Source organism: Doryrhamphus excisus, chromosome 2, assembly GCF_030265055.1.
Source record: "Doryrhamphus excisus isolate RoL2022-K1 chromosome 2, RoL_Dexc_1.0, whole genome shotgun sequence".
NCBI lineage: Eukaryota > Metazoa > Chordata > Actinopteri > Syngnathiformes > Syngnathidae > Doryrhamphus > Doryrhamphus excisus.
Genome location: NC_080467.1, coordinates 22,308,843 through 22,324,268, shown reverse-complemented (window position 1 = coordinate 22,324,268; position 15,426 = coordinate 22,308,843). Strand labels below are relative to the sequence as shown.

At 41.6% G+C, this 15,426-nt stretch overlaps 1 protein-coding gene across 1 annotated transcript; it reads right to left on the bottom strand.

Moving 5' to 3' along the window:
* Window positions 1-291: 291 nt before the first annotated feature.
* Window positions 292-15,110, bottom strand: LOC131104837 (uncharacterized). Its single transcript, XM_058052400.1, has 3 exons — window positions 14,408-15,110; window positions 9,220-13,369; window positions 292-1,987 (listed from the first exon to the last, which is right to left on the bottom strand). The coding sequence occupies exons 1-3, from the start codon at window positions 15,108-15,110 to the stop codon at window positions 292-294; spliced, it is 6,549 nt and encodes a 2,182-aa protein (XP_057908383.1).
* Between the last annotated feature and the right edge of the window lie 316 nt (window positions 15,111-15,426).

Here is a 15,426-nt window from a genome sequence, read left to right as displayed (position 1 = left end):
ATATAAATATAAAATATTTACAATATGTACATGTTTACAATATGTACAAGTTCATTTACTGGTTTGACAAATAACCAGTTTGTTTTCAGAAAAGGCAAATAGTTTCACTGTGGTTTCACTTTTATTCAGTGATTGACAAATACAATCCACCGTTCTCGGAAGAGCAAACTCGTGGCTTGTAAATTGTCCACTGGCTAAACATGTGAGACCACCTGAACCCATTTTACACACTATAAGTCTGCCAGAAGAATGCTGAAGTGGAACGTGTGTGTGTGCTTGTGTGTGCGCGTTTTAAATTTGGCGTTTAAAAGAGCACAAAATCCCTTCATGATCACTGAAATAGGTGGGCATCACAACCGATTCTACATCAAAGTGTGATGTTTTGACATATACATGGTCAATTAATGTACCCTTTTCTGTGGTAGGATGTTTGACTGACTGGCAGAACCCTTTCCTAGCCATGAATGTGCTGATAGTGGAAGATTTTAACAAATTTTCATTAAAATCTCCCAGTATGACAACGCTGGCGTACTTTTGGTGCAACCAATCCAGCAGCGTGCCAAGGTGACCTTGAAACAACGCCATTGGATAGGACGGTGGTCGATACACAACTGCTATTAACACACTGGGTGCGGAGCAGTTCACCAGTAAAACTTCCAAGTTGAAGTTTGGGGCGGAGACAACACTACAGTGCAGGTGGTCTGCAATGTACATGCCAACTCCGCCATGCTGTTGCCCTTGTAATTCTACCAAAGCAGGGTTACTGCTGGAGTAAGACAAACATCGTGGTTGGCTATGGAAATAGTACCCAGGAATGGTTACACTGCTGGGTGTACATGCCGTTGGCAGCCACGTTTCCGTCACAGCGATGCAGTTAGGCTGCAGGTGCTGTGTACATGCTGCCAAATCTGACGCATGTTTTGTCAAATTTTGGACATTCATCAAGTAAATTGTGAAATGTGGTGGTTGTACATTGTGTGGTGTTTCACTTTCTGTCAAAAATGGGGGCATCCTTCCTACAGCATCCTTAATGGCATCATTACAATATATTTTTGCTTCATCGAAGTCCTGAATAATCAAACCGGTTAAACCTGTGACCCGGCTCAAGGCTACATATGCCTGCCCTGCGGCAAACACCCTGTCCAGACACACAACTGCATTGCTCACGGTAACACCCTGGACTTTATGTACCGTGCAAGCCCAAGCGAGCTTCAGAGGGAACTGGTGACGCATGCCACCACTTTTAGTTACTTTTTCTTCCTCTGGCACAATAAATGTACTGCCTTTTCGTGTGATCGATTCACTAACTGTTTGTGCGCGCCTTTGTCTGCCTACTTTGTCATCATCAAATTTAACATAGATCCTACTGGGAAATGTGTCATCCTTTTGGATATCTATGTCACAGACGGTGCCACAAACCCCGTTAACTAGGCCGTCTTCAATATCGATGTTTTTGCAAAGCATTACACGTGCATCTTTAGCGATGTGCAGAGTTTCCTCTAAACACGTGTTGTAAACTTTGCTGTGGTGCCCTACTTTTTTTTCTAATTTTCCTGATTTTTTGTTATGGCTGTAATCCTGAGCTTTCACTGTTGTGTACTGCGGGCATATTTTGAAAAGCTGGTTTAAGTTGTATTCATTAACTTGCCGATTGGTTGGGAAAATGTGTAATGCGGTGCTGACTTCACCCGTTTCCCGCTGCTTTAGAAGTGCGACATCTGTTTCTAACAACGCCGCGCCTTTTGGCTGTTTGCGTAGTCTATTTAGCAATGCTGCAAATACATTATCTTTTTGACGCACAATCGTTGTGAGTTCGACCACACGAAAGAGACTGGTCCACAAGTTAAAAGTGGCATCTTCGACGTAGAGAGGTTTTCCCTTGACTGGCGGCAACTGGTAGAAATCACCTACTGCAATGATGCTGACGTTGCCGAAAGCAGCATAGTCTCCAGTTTGTTTGATCTGTCGCAACCTACCATGAATGTATGTGTTGGAATAAAACTGTATATATCATGTACTCACATTTAATAAGCTTGCTTCATATTATCCAAGTTAATATCATGTAATCACATTCTTCATATTATTCTTCATATTATCCAAGTTACTGTTACATGCACATATTATTCTTCATATTATCCAAGTTACTATTACATGCACATAGAACACACGCTTGCATAGAGCATCACATTCCTTTAGACACTGCTTTCTCTTGACATTCCTTTAGACACTGCTTTCTCTTGATGTCCTTGAACTATCTGTCTCTGCTTTGCTTTCTCAAAATATGCTTGCTTGATGTTGAAACCAGTCTCAACCGTGTGAACTGTTCCCCCTCCCTTAGACGATTGAGACCTATGTAATAGGGCACACCTAAACTTTAATAAAAGAAGGAGAGCAGGGACTGTTTTTCAGAGTAGGTTGGATGAATGTTACTGAACAGTCTCTGATCACTCTCCTTGCAAGCCTATATCTCACGTCTTTGTGTCTTCTTTCACAGTTGGTGATAATGTTTTGGGTTTAACCCTAACATTAAATTGGTCCTTCGAGCCGGATTCCAACAGACCCGACGATTCCAGCGTGGGAGAGAGATCCAGGCAAGTCTGTGGCCACAGCGACCAATACCCTTTCCGGGACTGGTTCCTCCCTCTCGGGCTGGGATCCGACGGTTGACGGAGATCCAGGAACACGGAGACGTGAGTAGAATATTTCACTTAAAAAAGGAATGTGTGACGAGTGAAATAAAATACCGGTATTCAAGGGGTGACGAGTTAGGCGATAAGGTATAAAAACCCTGCAGGTCAGACAGTTAAATTCCGTAGGTGGGTAGACGCCCCTAGTTGAAACAGACTAGTTAAATTCTACACAGGACGGCGGAGTCCTCTGTGCTGAAAGAAGTGTACCAAACCCTGACAATTCTAGACTCTATCAGGTAAACAAAGACCAGTTAAAGTCCGCGCGAGGGCAGACTCGCCTGTTGAAAAGGATACAGTTAAATTCTGCAAGCGAGGGCAGACTCGCCTGTTGAAAAGGACACAGTTAAATTCTGCAAGGGCGGCGGCGTCCTCTGGCAAAAGGAAAACGCGTTAAAGGTGTGAACATGTGTGTGTGAATGGGAGTAAGATTACCACTAGGTTTCGAACTCCATACCAAACAGTGAGATTGTAAGTGGTGACTTGTTGTGGATGCAAAGGCAAGAATTGTCCGCCCTCACCGGGGTAGAAGCTTGACAATTACCACAATAAGGCATTGATCACCACCTCACTAAGAACATCCCCAACTATTAGGACTCCCTAGGAGCGCTCGTCATAGTTGGGACCAAATTGTCAAAATGGGAAAAGGGCAAAGTAAACAACGTAAAAAAGAAATAGACAAACTAGAATGTAAAGATTGGACAGTGGTAGAAAAACAAGATCCAGAAGCACTAAAACCGTATAATATTGGATAAAACAATACGATTTCAATGGGAAACTTTCGGTCTCGGGAATAAAAGAACTACAACAAAAAATAAGAAATAAAACCGACTCAAATGAGAAGAAAATGAAAAAGGAAGGGTATGAGATGACATGTACGTGGTTAAAAATGGCAGGCGTGAGAGAAGCAGGTGAAAGGCGAGCCAAACAGGAGAGACAGGAGAAGAAGAGGCAGGAGGAAAAGAGAGAAAAAGCAAGTGAAGCAAAGGCAACAGAGGCAAAGGCAAGTGAGAAAGTAGACAAAGCAGTAATGTTTCACAGACAGGAGGACGATGAGTACGACCACCAAGGTCAGGGCCGTACGCTGAGGCAAGACAGATGTTAAAAGAAAACACTGAGAAAGTGGAGGAAAAGCCTAAAGATCTAAAGAAGGCAGGTGTACTAATAGAATGTGCTGACTCCCCAGTAAACACACCAATATTTCCTGTGAAAAAGGCACCTCCATCAACAGGGTGGAGGATGGTTCAGGACTTAATAGCAGTAAACAACGCAGTAATCCAAAGATCGCCGTGTGTTGCAGATCCACACACGTTGCTGAATTCGCTAAATCCAAAAGCTATATTCAGCATGACTAGGCTTGTCTTAACAAATACAACCAGAACCAAATGATGAACCAGTAGTGTAATTACAAGTACACCAAATAAAACTAAATTCATATGAAGGAATAAAACCAGCAATAGAAGATTTGTTAAAAGCTTAAGTCTTAGTAGAATGCGATAACCCACCATATAAAATCCCTATTTTCAGTAAAAAAAAAAAAGTGCCACTCTCTGTGGGATGGAGAATGATACAGGACAAGCTGTAAATCAAGCTGTGGTGGCAAGAGCACCTTGTGTGCCTGACCCACACACATTGTTAAATTCTTTACCAACAGATGTCACATGGTTCACCATAGTAGACATCAGGCATTCTTCTCCATTCAAATAGAGAAAGAAAGTTCAGGTTCGCATTTACGTTTGCAGAAAAGAAAAAAAATAATAATAACAATAATAAATAAATAAAATATATATATACATATATATACGTACACACGCTTACCACAAGAATATTGTGAAAAGCCCGACAATTTATTCACAAGCAATGATGGCCAGTATGTCCACGTTTGAACCCCCAAATGGAAGCCAGAAATTATTATATGTAGATGACATCCTACTAGCGTCACAAGATAGGAGGTCATGTGAGGAAGACACAATAGCCTTATTGCACCATTTAGCAAAAGAAGGCCATAAAGTGAGGAAAGACAAACTACAATTTTGTAAACAATCAGTGAAGTATTTAGGCCATCAGTTGACAGGACAAGGGCGAACCATTCTAACAGACAGAAAACAAGCAATCTTAATCTCCCTGAGGAAGGCCAACCACATGATTATGATGAGCTAACAACACAAACTGCAAAGTGTAGACCAGACTTATTAGATCAGACACTAACAAAAAGGGGTGATTTTGTAGATGGTTCCTCAAAGAAAAACAATAAGGCTATGCAGTCATAGCGCTTACAGAAGCATGCAAATTAATGAAAGGTCAAAAAGGTGACAATTTATACTGATAGCCAATATGTATATTCAACAGTACATATCTTTGCACAATATTGGCAAAACAGAGGTATGATAACATTAACGGGAAAACCAGTAACTCATGCAGGACTATTAACAACTTTACTCGAAGCAGTGCAAATTGCCAAAACAAATTGCTGTATGTAAATGCATGACACATATACTAATAATTCGGATCCAATATCTTCAGGAAATATGTTCGCTGATAAAATGGTTAAACAAGCGGCACTAAAGGAACTGAACCATCTTAACACAGAAAAAATTACAAGTACACTTTGAGATCCTGGCAGACATGTAACAACAGAATCCAAAGCAAGAAATTGACCACTGGCTAAGGAATAAAGCAACCCTAGACAAAAAATGTTAATATGTCGACAGATAATAAAACAATCTAGAAGAAAAAAATAAAATTTGCATAAGTGGGACGCTATTTTGAGCCATGGTTTTACACATGTCTCACACCCACTTTACTATGGATTTTTGTATTTTTGTAGGATTTAATTCCTATTAACACCCACTTTACTACGTATGAATTTTTGTAGGAGTTAATTCTTATTCAAAAAAAATTTTTTTAGAGCGTGTTTAGCGTGTACAAAAACAATGCCCAGGGCAGCTTGCGACCTCGGCGTGGCCAATTTCAAAAACCACTATACTTATTTCAAGAAATACACGTGGACTTCATTGAACTCAACAACAGTGAAGGAAAAAAAAAAATTCTGTTTAGTGATAATAGACTCATTTTCAAAATGGATAGAACCGTATCCTACAAAACATCCAGATGCACTTACAGTAGCAAAGACATTATACCAAGATATGGTATTCCAGAAAAAATATATAGCGATAATGGCTCACATTTTGTAAACCAGATTATAGATAACATAGGCAGAGCATTTCATATTGATTTAAAACGACATTGTGGTTATCACCCACAGAGTGCAGGACTAGTAGAAAGAATGAATGGAACAATAAAAAATTGATTAAAGAAATGCATGGAAGAAACAGGCAGACAATGGACTCAGTGCCTAGACTTGGTCAAACTACACATTAACATAACTAGTACCAACGGGTTAACACCTTATGAAATTATGTTTGGACGACCATACCGATTACCATACTTTAAAAATGAATGGGAAACGAATGAAGATAGCAACCTAGCAGATTATATGAGAAAAATGTTGCAAAATATCAACAAATTAGACAAACAAAATAACGATGAGCAAACATCATCCGTTTCATTTAACTCATTGTAAAAAGGTTCTACAACATGACTAAATTAACTGCTTCTATCGTGATTTTCAGTGTAGGAGTTCTTATGTGCGTCATTACCATAGGATTGTGGTACTTATTGTAATAAAAAAAATTAATAATAATAATAAATAAAAAGTGCTTGTTGGGAGGGTTTCTTTGGGTTCCTACCGTCCTGCAAGGTAAAGTCCGACTACAAAGGGGGCTGCACTTTTAGTGTGTAGTCGTCTCAAACCCGGTGAAGATTGTCCACAGCCTTGTAGGACTTTAGAGGGAGCCGGGGAATACCTGTCAACATGGCCTACGTTAAAATAGGCATAGCATTATTGGTTACAGTGGCTATTGGAATGATCATTACAGGCACAGGCTTACTCCTTCATGACCAGCTGCAACAACCGGACAGGCGACGTTTTTCTGACCTAAACATAAAACAAAACATCACGGATCCTGCTTGTGGCCAACACCAACATTTTAGTCTGCTCAGAGTATGTATTCCACAAAATAAAACTACCGTCATCACTCTAACAGTTAAGCACTTACGTCACAGGGGAACGTATGCTAAGCCAGATGGGAGTCCTTGGTACATGATTAATGATAGAAAAGGGGGTTGGGAAACACTAGTGGCAGATCCTCAAGGTTACGACTGGTCGTCATATACTAAAACTAGTTACGCTAAACATCAAAGGCCATTAATGTCACTTGTTGAGGAAAAACCAAGGTAAAACTTTAGTTTTGACTGTAGATTTGACATCAGGACAGCTCCTAAGCCCAATTCCAACCAAAGATACTTCATGTGTGTGGTTGGGATGCACCTGTTGGGAATTCTTGTTATGCCAATGGAGGACAGGCTATGATACGTGTTACCCAATTCAGTTATGCCAGACTTACTCAGCAAAACTACAAAGACCAGAATTAACCAGGGCATCAATTAGAGCAGGTGTTAAAGTAGCTGTACTTCAAACCACTGATGATTGGTTCCAAGTATTTACTGGTATTTCTGGCCAAAACAACAACTGGTTACTCATGGCAGAGCAAGCAGCAAACACCACCAACCAGGACTGTGTGGTTTGCATGGGACCAAGACCGCTGCTGCAGATAGTTCCTTCTGTTTTGAATAAAAGTTGCCTTTTACAGGTCATGACGAAGACCAACCCCACGGGAAACTGTGCTATTTTCGATAAGGTTTTCCCCCTTACAGGTCCAGAGAAGAAGAAACCACTGTTTTCAAATAAAGTTGCAATGGGAAATTTCACATGTATTCACAGGACTGGGACTGGCAACACATTGAGTTCATTGAATGCTTCCTTATGTGTGGAAACTGAGACCGTCGACATACATTTTTCTCCCTTATCACGAAGCGACATATGGTGGTGGTGTGGTGGTAACGCCATATATGACAAATTACCTTTCAATACTACAGGATATTGTGCTACTGTTACCTTAATTCTGCCTGTACACATACGTATTCCAGATCACAGCGGTTGAGTTACTACATACATTTGACACCATACTCCCACATTTATGGACTAGGACTAAAAGAGGCTTGGGATGGGGTGATAATGATCCAACTTATATTGATGCTATAGGTATTCCACGAGGTGTTCCTGATGATTATAAACTGGTCAATCAAATAGCAGCTGGGTGGGAATCTATTGTACCTTGGATAACAATAAATAAAAATGTAGATAGGATCAACTACATCCACTACAATGTGCAGAAGCTAGGAAATTATACTCAAGATGGTTTTCAAGCAATTCATGAGCAATTGTCAGCTACATCCTTGATGGCTTTCCAGAACCGCATTGCTCTTGACATGTTACTGGCGGAGAAAGGACATGTCTGCGCCCTTTTTGGTGAGAAGTGTTGCACGTTCATTCCGAACAATACAGCAGCAGATGGCAGCCTCACCAGGGCCTTGGATGGACTTCAGTCCCTGAATAAGAAGATGAAAGAGCATTCAGGTGTTGATACCTCTATGTGGTCTGGGTTCGCTGATTTCTTCAGTAAGTGGAAGCCTCTTTTAATGACAATTGCATTGGCAGTGACAGTTTTTGTCAGCATTCTGACAGTGTGTGGATGTATTTGTATCCCCATTTTTCGCAGGATTTGCACCCAGGTAATATCCTCTGCTATTTCACCCATTCAGTTACATGTTCAAAAGCTTTACACTCTTATTCCACAACATGACGACGACGAAGATGGTGTTAACATTAATAAAGATAGTGTTGACCATGACGATGAAACATCTTTTAACATTACTGATCTTTTTCCAGATCCAGGCGACTATGAGTAACATTTCTCCTCTAGGTGTAACTTTTTCTCATATGTTTTTGACTTTATGATCGAAAATCCTCGTGAAGTGATCAATGAATGATGTTCTACAATGAGTAAATTGGATAAACAGGGGGGAAATGTTGGAATAAAACTGTATATATCATGTACTCACATTTAATAAGCTTGCTTCATATTATCCAAGTTAATATCATGTAATCACATTCTTCATATTATTCTTCATATTATCCAAGTTACTGTTACATGCACATATTATTCTTCATATTATCCAAGTTACTATTACATGCACATAGAACACACGCTTGCATAGAGCATCACATTCCTTTAGACACTGCTTTCTCTTGACATTCCTTTAGACACTGCTTTCTCTTGATGTCCTTGAACTATCTGTCTCTGCTTTGCTTTCTCAAAATATGCTTGCTTGATGTTGAAACCAGTCTCAACCGTGTGAACTGTTCCCCCTCCCTTAGACGATTGAGACCTATGTAATAGGGCACACCTAAACTTTAATAAAAGAAGGAGAGCAGGGACTGTTTTTCAGAGTAGGTTGGATGAATGTTACTGAACAGTCTCTGATCACTCTCCTTGCAAGCCTATATCTCACGTCTTTGTGTCTTCTTTCACAGTTGGTGATAATGTTTTGGGTTTAACCCTAACAGTATGTCAACAACTTGTGATCTACCATTGATATTTCGTCGATTATCAAAATTTGGAGGTCCACAAACTTGGCACGCAAGGAATTCACCGTTTCCTCACCCAGTGGTGTGTAAGGCAAACGGGTATCCTTGCCAATGCTCAAGGTGCTGTGGATGGTTGTGGCATTCAGGTTGTACGCAGCAATACCTGTCGGAGCCGTCAGACATACAGAAATGTTGTCGGGTTGCCGACACATTGTTGACAACAACCTGGTAGCCTCATAATGGATGGCTTTAATTAGGTGGCTTTTTCCTGTCCCGGCACCACCTGTGATGAATAAATGTAATGGCTCGGGTTTTCTCCCACCTACTTTCTCGAGGCACCACTGTCTAATTTTGTAAAAAATGTCCATTTGAGTATTATTTAGGGAGCGGATCAATGCCAAGCCATCATTTCGACTCAATGAGTTTTGTTTTTGGATATTTAGAGCTGGTCTATTTTCATTTGCCAAATCAGGTATTATTTCTGCCTCTTCTTCTACTAATTGATGTTTTTTCTGACGCTCTTCTTCACACTGTAGCCGTTCTAATTCTTGTTCGGGACACAACAGACACCACGCATCCTCAGCAACACCGCTGTGATCAATAGATCTTTGGATGCTGTCCAGTTCATCCCCGCTACTGTCAAAGTGTTGTTGATTTACATCCACGATGGATCGGACAGAATGCATCGACCCGTCATTTAATCTGATTGCACCGTTGTTGTAAAACTCTTCAAATGTTGGGCAGTTGGCAGGTCTTAACTGCAAATCCACCCGGTATGGCAGATACAACTGCAAAAGGCTACGATAGTATAACTCTGGGTTTTTTGTTTGGGAAAAACACGCAGAGCGTACTACGGCAGGTTTGGTCCGTGTACGTTTGGTCACATGTCCGTAATTATTTTTCAGTTCTATTTTGGATTTCGGCCTTTCGTTTTTGGTGACAAGACGGTATTCGGATGCAAATTGCGCCAAGCACATGTCATTAAAGGTGTTGTTATTTGGTCGATTTTTATAGCGATCAACAATGCTGGTCATCCACATGTCCTCTGTTGTTAGTTCCGCTGATGCCGCTTTTTGTCGCAAGACACTGACAGGTAAACTCATTTTAACTACATTGTCCCCTGTTGGAACAAAGACAACTTTACGTGAGCATTCTTTAAGGTGCATATTTGTCAGCCGGTAAACGGCCTCTTGTGCACAAACGTCTCTATTGTGCAGGTACACACTGCCAAGACTTTTTAAGGCCTCTTTGGCACTGACGTTTGCCTGTTTGGATGCTTCTTTCTGGGCATTACTCAGCAGCAATCCAATCTCCCTTTCAGCTTTGGAAATGTACGAAATGATGTACACTACGCAGGCATATGCATCAACTACATACTGGATGTCCATGTTTGCATTCCAGCATTTCAGCAGAGGTTTGCTGTACGGATTGATCCAAATTTCGTTTATTTGGCGCCTTATTATGACCTCTGTACGCCGACCCAAGCGGCGGTGTGCAGTCTCAAAAATTTCTTGGGTTATACCCAGACTATGGAACAAATGTTCCACACTTTGATAAGTGTGGTTCTCGTCAGCCAGGGCTGTTTTTATGGATTTTATGATTTCTGATGCCTCTTCTGCTTTCATGTCTACAGAATTTTTGGAGACTTTCGGACATGTGCATGTTTTAATGCCAGTTTGGCTACCCTGGCAACTGCACGTTTTGTCTCCCTGTCCCTCAAACTGACGGCTAATAAATGTTCGGCCAGACACAGGTTTAGGAAAACCAAAACGACACGTGGTATTTTTCTTTTTACATGTTTTGGAATGTCGCTTTGAATGCTGCTGAGCAGAAGACACCGTGTCTGACAATACTTCATCCTGTGTCTGCAATTCACAGGTGACGTATCTATCAATAAAGTCAGTAACTTCCTCATCAGTGTTTACATCAATCTTCGGGGCTTTGTCTACCCAGAACAAACAGTGGACATGTGGAGAACCACGCTGTTGAAACTCGACCCGGTAAAAATAGTCCACAACTTTGCCAATCGGTTGGCTCAAAGACATTATCACCTCTTTCAGAAAAACATGCCACCGGAAATCAAACATACGTGCAGCAGTCACAGGATTGCGTCGCAACAAGTCGCACCTATCAGCCCACTCCAACTCTGCAGCTGTTTGCGTTCTTCCCTCTTGTCTCAAAGCACAGTCTAACAAGTTTTGCCACCGTAAATCTGCAGACGAAAAGGAGCAAAACCACGTGGGAACACCAAGCTGACGCACACACGCCAAAATATCGCGCTGCGTACTCTGCCAAAAGGCTGGAGTGCCTCTGATGGGCTTCAAAAAACGATAGCCCTGGTCACATTCCAACAATGTCTTTAACGACTCATCGTTGGTCAACAAATCCTTGGCCATTTTTGACACCAAACCAGCAATTCCTTTGCGTAAAGCAATGGAAATGCTCGACACTACCTGCAGAAGTTCACACAAATACTGGGCATAGAATATGTATTCCACATTCTGCCCAAACCTCTTATCAGCATGCATGACACGATTATTAAAATATCTAGATGCAGTCAGTCTATATTGCCGTGTATCATGAAATGTAAAACGGCCACGTGGAAACAACACAGGGAAACATCTAGCTTCATTTGAATGGTCAGAAAGCAACCTCACAGGATTATTGCCTTCTGCCGGAGCCACATTCAATATATTGTCATAGTACTGATCCAACACTTCCTGACCAATGTCAACTGGCATTAAACATGTGTCCTGAAACATGCAGTGTTGCTGTCTATCATGGAGCTGTTCATCTTCTGTATCTAGAGGCGGTGTGACATCTACAGCAGGAACACTGTCCTCCACCTGAGAGGCATCAGGTTCCCTACAAAAGTCATTGACCCACTCCTCGTTGTACTCTATATCTTCATAATGCACATTTGACTCTTTTAAATACCTCAGCGCTTCTCGAATGTGCATGCTGTCTACAAAATGGTACTCATAGTGTCCTTTGTAAGTTAACTTTCTTTTCAGCTTGACACGGAGCATAGAGCCTTCCATATTGGACCGTGGCAACAAATCTGTCGTTTCAACTACATTGGCCGGAACACAAGTCACAGGCCCATGGACACCATTTTGCCCCCCTTTAGGCAAAGCTAGCATTTTCATGAAGGGGATATTTAGTGCAATTAAGTGTTGCTCTAAGCTGTTTAAGCAAGCCAGCTCAGGAGGAATCGGGTCCACACTCAAATTATTGGCAACACATTCAGGTGGGAATTCCCCTTTGCTAAGTTTATAATGGCAACTGTAGCAAATCCACAGCTGCCCTCTACCAGACTCCACCAACACACATGGTACTGTGCACTCTACATCACATTTGTGCAAATACTGCTCATTAATGCACATGTTCACAAGAGAAGCACTTGCACTACTTTTGCTGTAATGCTCTCTGTGACACTGCAGGACCTGATGTTTAAACATCAACCTATGGCACACACAGCAGACAAACTGGGGCCCATTCTTCACTTTCTCTAAAAAATTCTCTACAACAACATTGAATTCTTCCTCTCGCAACTTTGCAGCATGCCTTCGAACCTTCACATCTGCCATTACACGCATTTTGTGCTCCAAGTTACTGTGATACTTCTGTATACTGGCAAGTTTGACAATGGCCTGGTGCGTTGTATCTACTTTATATTTTTTGACGCTCTGCGCCTTGACTCTTTCCCGGTGCAAGCTGTCACTTTCATACTTCTGGACGCTACGTGTCTTGACTCTTTCCCTGTGCAAGCGGTCACTTTCATACTTCTGAACGCTACGTGTCTTTACTCTTTCCCTGTGCAAGCTGTCACTTTCATACTTCTGGACGCTACGTGTCTTGACTCTGTCCCTGTGCAAGCTGTCACTTTTATACTTCTGGACGCTACGTGTCTTGACTCTGTCCCTGTGCAAGCTGTCACTTTTATACTTCTGGACGCTGCGTGTCTTGACTCTGACCCTGTGCTCGCTGTCACTTTCATACTTCTGGACGCTACGTGTCTTGACTCTGACCCTGTGCTCGCTGTCACTTTCATACTTCTGGACGCTACGTGTCTTGACTCTGTCCCTGTGCAAGCTGTCACTTCTATACTTTGTGATGCTAGATGTTTTAACTATGTTTTGATGCACTACATCACTTCTATATTTTGCTACACTCCTTGACTTCATTCTCTGCCTAAAGACAGCTTGTTCTTTGTATTTCTTTACACTCAATGTTATTTTCTTCTCCCTTTCCAACATTTCTGCCACATATTTGGATCTTTGGTCCAGGGCCTTCTTCTTTTGAATATACTTGGATGGGCTTACAAGTGTAATCATGGACTGGCGTTTTTCTTTGATTGGTTCAACAGCCCTATTCAAATCATTTGAACCAATATCTTCACAAATTTCTTGATTGTCCAAATGCTTGTGAGACCTGGTAACATGCTGACTATCAGGTGTACCACTCCGACAAATGCCAAAGCAACTTCCTAACAGGCCCTCATTGACACATGTCACACACTCATAGTGATTACCACTCGAGTTGTCCAAATGAATCCCACGACTGGATTCTGACTTTGAACTATATCTCAACCAACGACCACCGTAAAAAGTAAAGATATTTATTCCTAAACTATCTGCTGCAGCCTGAATTTCCACCTCTGTTGCCCAGCTATTGACATATTTCATTTTGGAAACACTAATATACTCTGTCAAACAATTGTACTCACTCCTGAGAAGCTTCTCATAATCTTCACAGTGCTTTTCCATATGTTTAACCACATGGAGTCTAATTTTTCTGTGATTTTTCTGTGTGCCACTCACCGCTTGTGATATGGCACGGAAAAAACAGTTGCCGTCAGCAACAATGCTCTCCTTTTTACAGGGAGCTCCCAAGGGTCCAACACGCAAATTGACAGGCACAGTTTTAACTTCACAATCTATATTCAAAAGTTGGCACACATCTTGGGAGTCATTTTGAAGCATTGGACAAAAGGCATGCTGTGTGGTAACAACACTGACTACTTCGACATCAGGTGCACATGTACTAGAAATGTCAGCCATTTTTAACTTTTTGGAAACATCAGTCACCTCCAAGTGACGTTTTCTATCAGCCACAACAGTCACAACAACACCAGCTATCTCAAAAAGTTTCTCTGTTCCACCAAAACCTGCAGCCAAATTGCTAATGTGATTAGCAAGATCATCAAGACTACGAAAACACAGAACAACACTGGTTCCATCACTGCACACCATGCCATTACAGCTGCGCGAGTGTGAATCCACCAGACAATACTGACCAGCATCACAAATTATGGCACAACTACTTTGACAGACCGTAAAAATGCATGTGCTGTACTTGCTAAACATTGTTTGTAAAGCATCATGCAGAGTGACGTGAATTCCGTTTTCAATATAATAGCCAGAAACTACATTGACATCACCTGAAGCATAATCATCCTTCACACAAAACTCAAATTTGTGTCCAGCAATCACCTCCTGTTTGGGCAATTCTGTGGCACACAAAAAGTGGGATGGGTGATGAATTACGTGATGTTCCCTTAGAGTAGTATACAACTGATCGCCTTCAACAACAGCCATGTCTAGATCAGCAGTATCCCACAACAAGACATTTTTAATACTGTGTAAAGCAGTGACACATAAGGCAATCGCCATACACTGTGTTCCTGCATACTTAAACCTTGTATTACCTTGATGAAATGACCCTTTTACCACCTTTTGTAACCCACCTGTTGGTACCTCCACTGGTGACAGTGAAGATACTTCGTCCCTACCTTTTGGCACAACTGCACAGTCAATAGCTTGGGCAGCCTTGGGTGTGCGTCGCATACGGAAACCCTTCTTCTGTGGCATCTAAAAGAAAACAGGTGAAATCAATGTCAGTTCCCACAATCAGAATCAGAAAAAGGTTTACTGCCAGGTATGATCAAACACATACTAGGAATTGGTTTTAGTGAAGTTGGTGCAGTTTGTTGTTTGTTTCAAACAACTGTTTGTTTCACCTCTCTCCTGAATGGAAAGAGTCGTCACTAAGGTGGGGGGGGCCTTTAAGGCAGGGCTGCACACTCCTATAGCCTCTTTCACCGCCTTGCTAAACTTGTACTTGACTCTTTGTACTTGTTTTTGTCGCCACTCCCGCATGTGTGGGGGTTTTCTCTGTGCACCCCCC

Excerpts from the sequence above, each read along its gene's own strand:
- LOC131104837 (XM_058052400.1), bottom strand. The coding sequence starts at position 15,110 with ATGCCACAGAAGAAGGGTTTCCGTATGCGACGCACACCCAAGGCTGCC. Across the intron at positions 13,370-14,407 it reads CATTAGCAATTTGGCTGCAG|TTAAAACATCTAGCATCACA; the intron begins GTTTTGGTGGAA and ends ATCAAAACATAG. Across the intron at positions 1,988-9,219 it reads GTAGATCACAAGTTGTTGAC|ATACATTCATGGTAGGTTGC; the intron begins ATACTGTTAGGG and ends TTATTCCAACAC.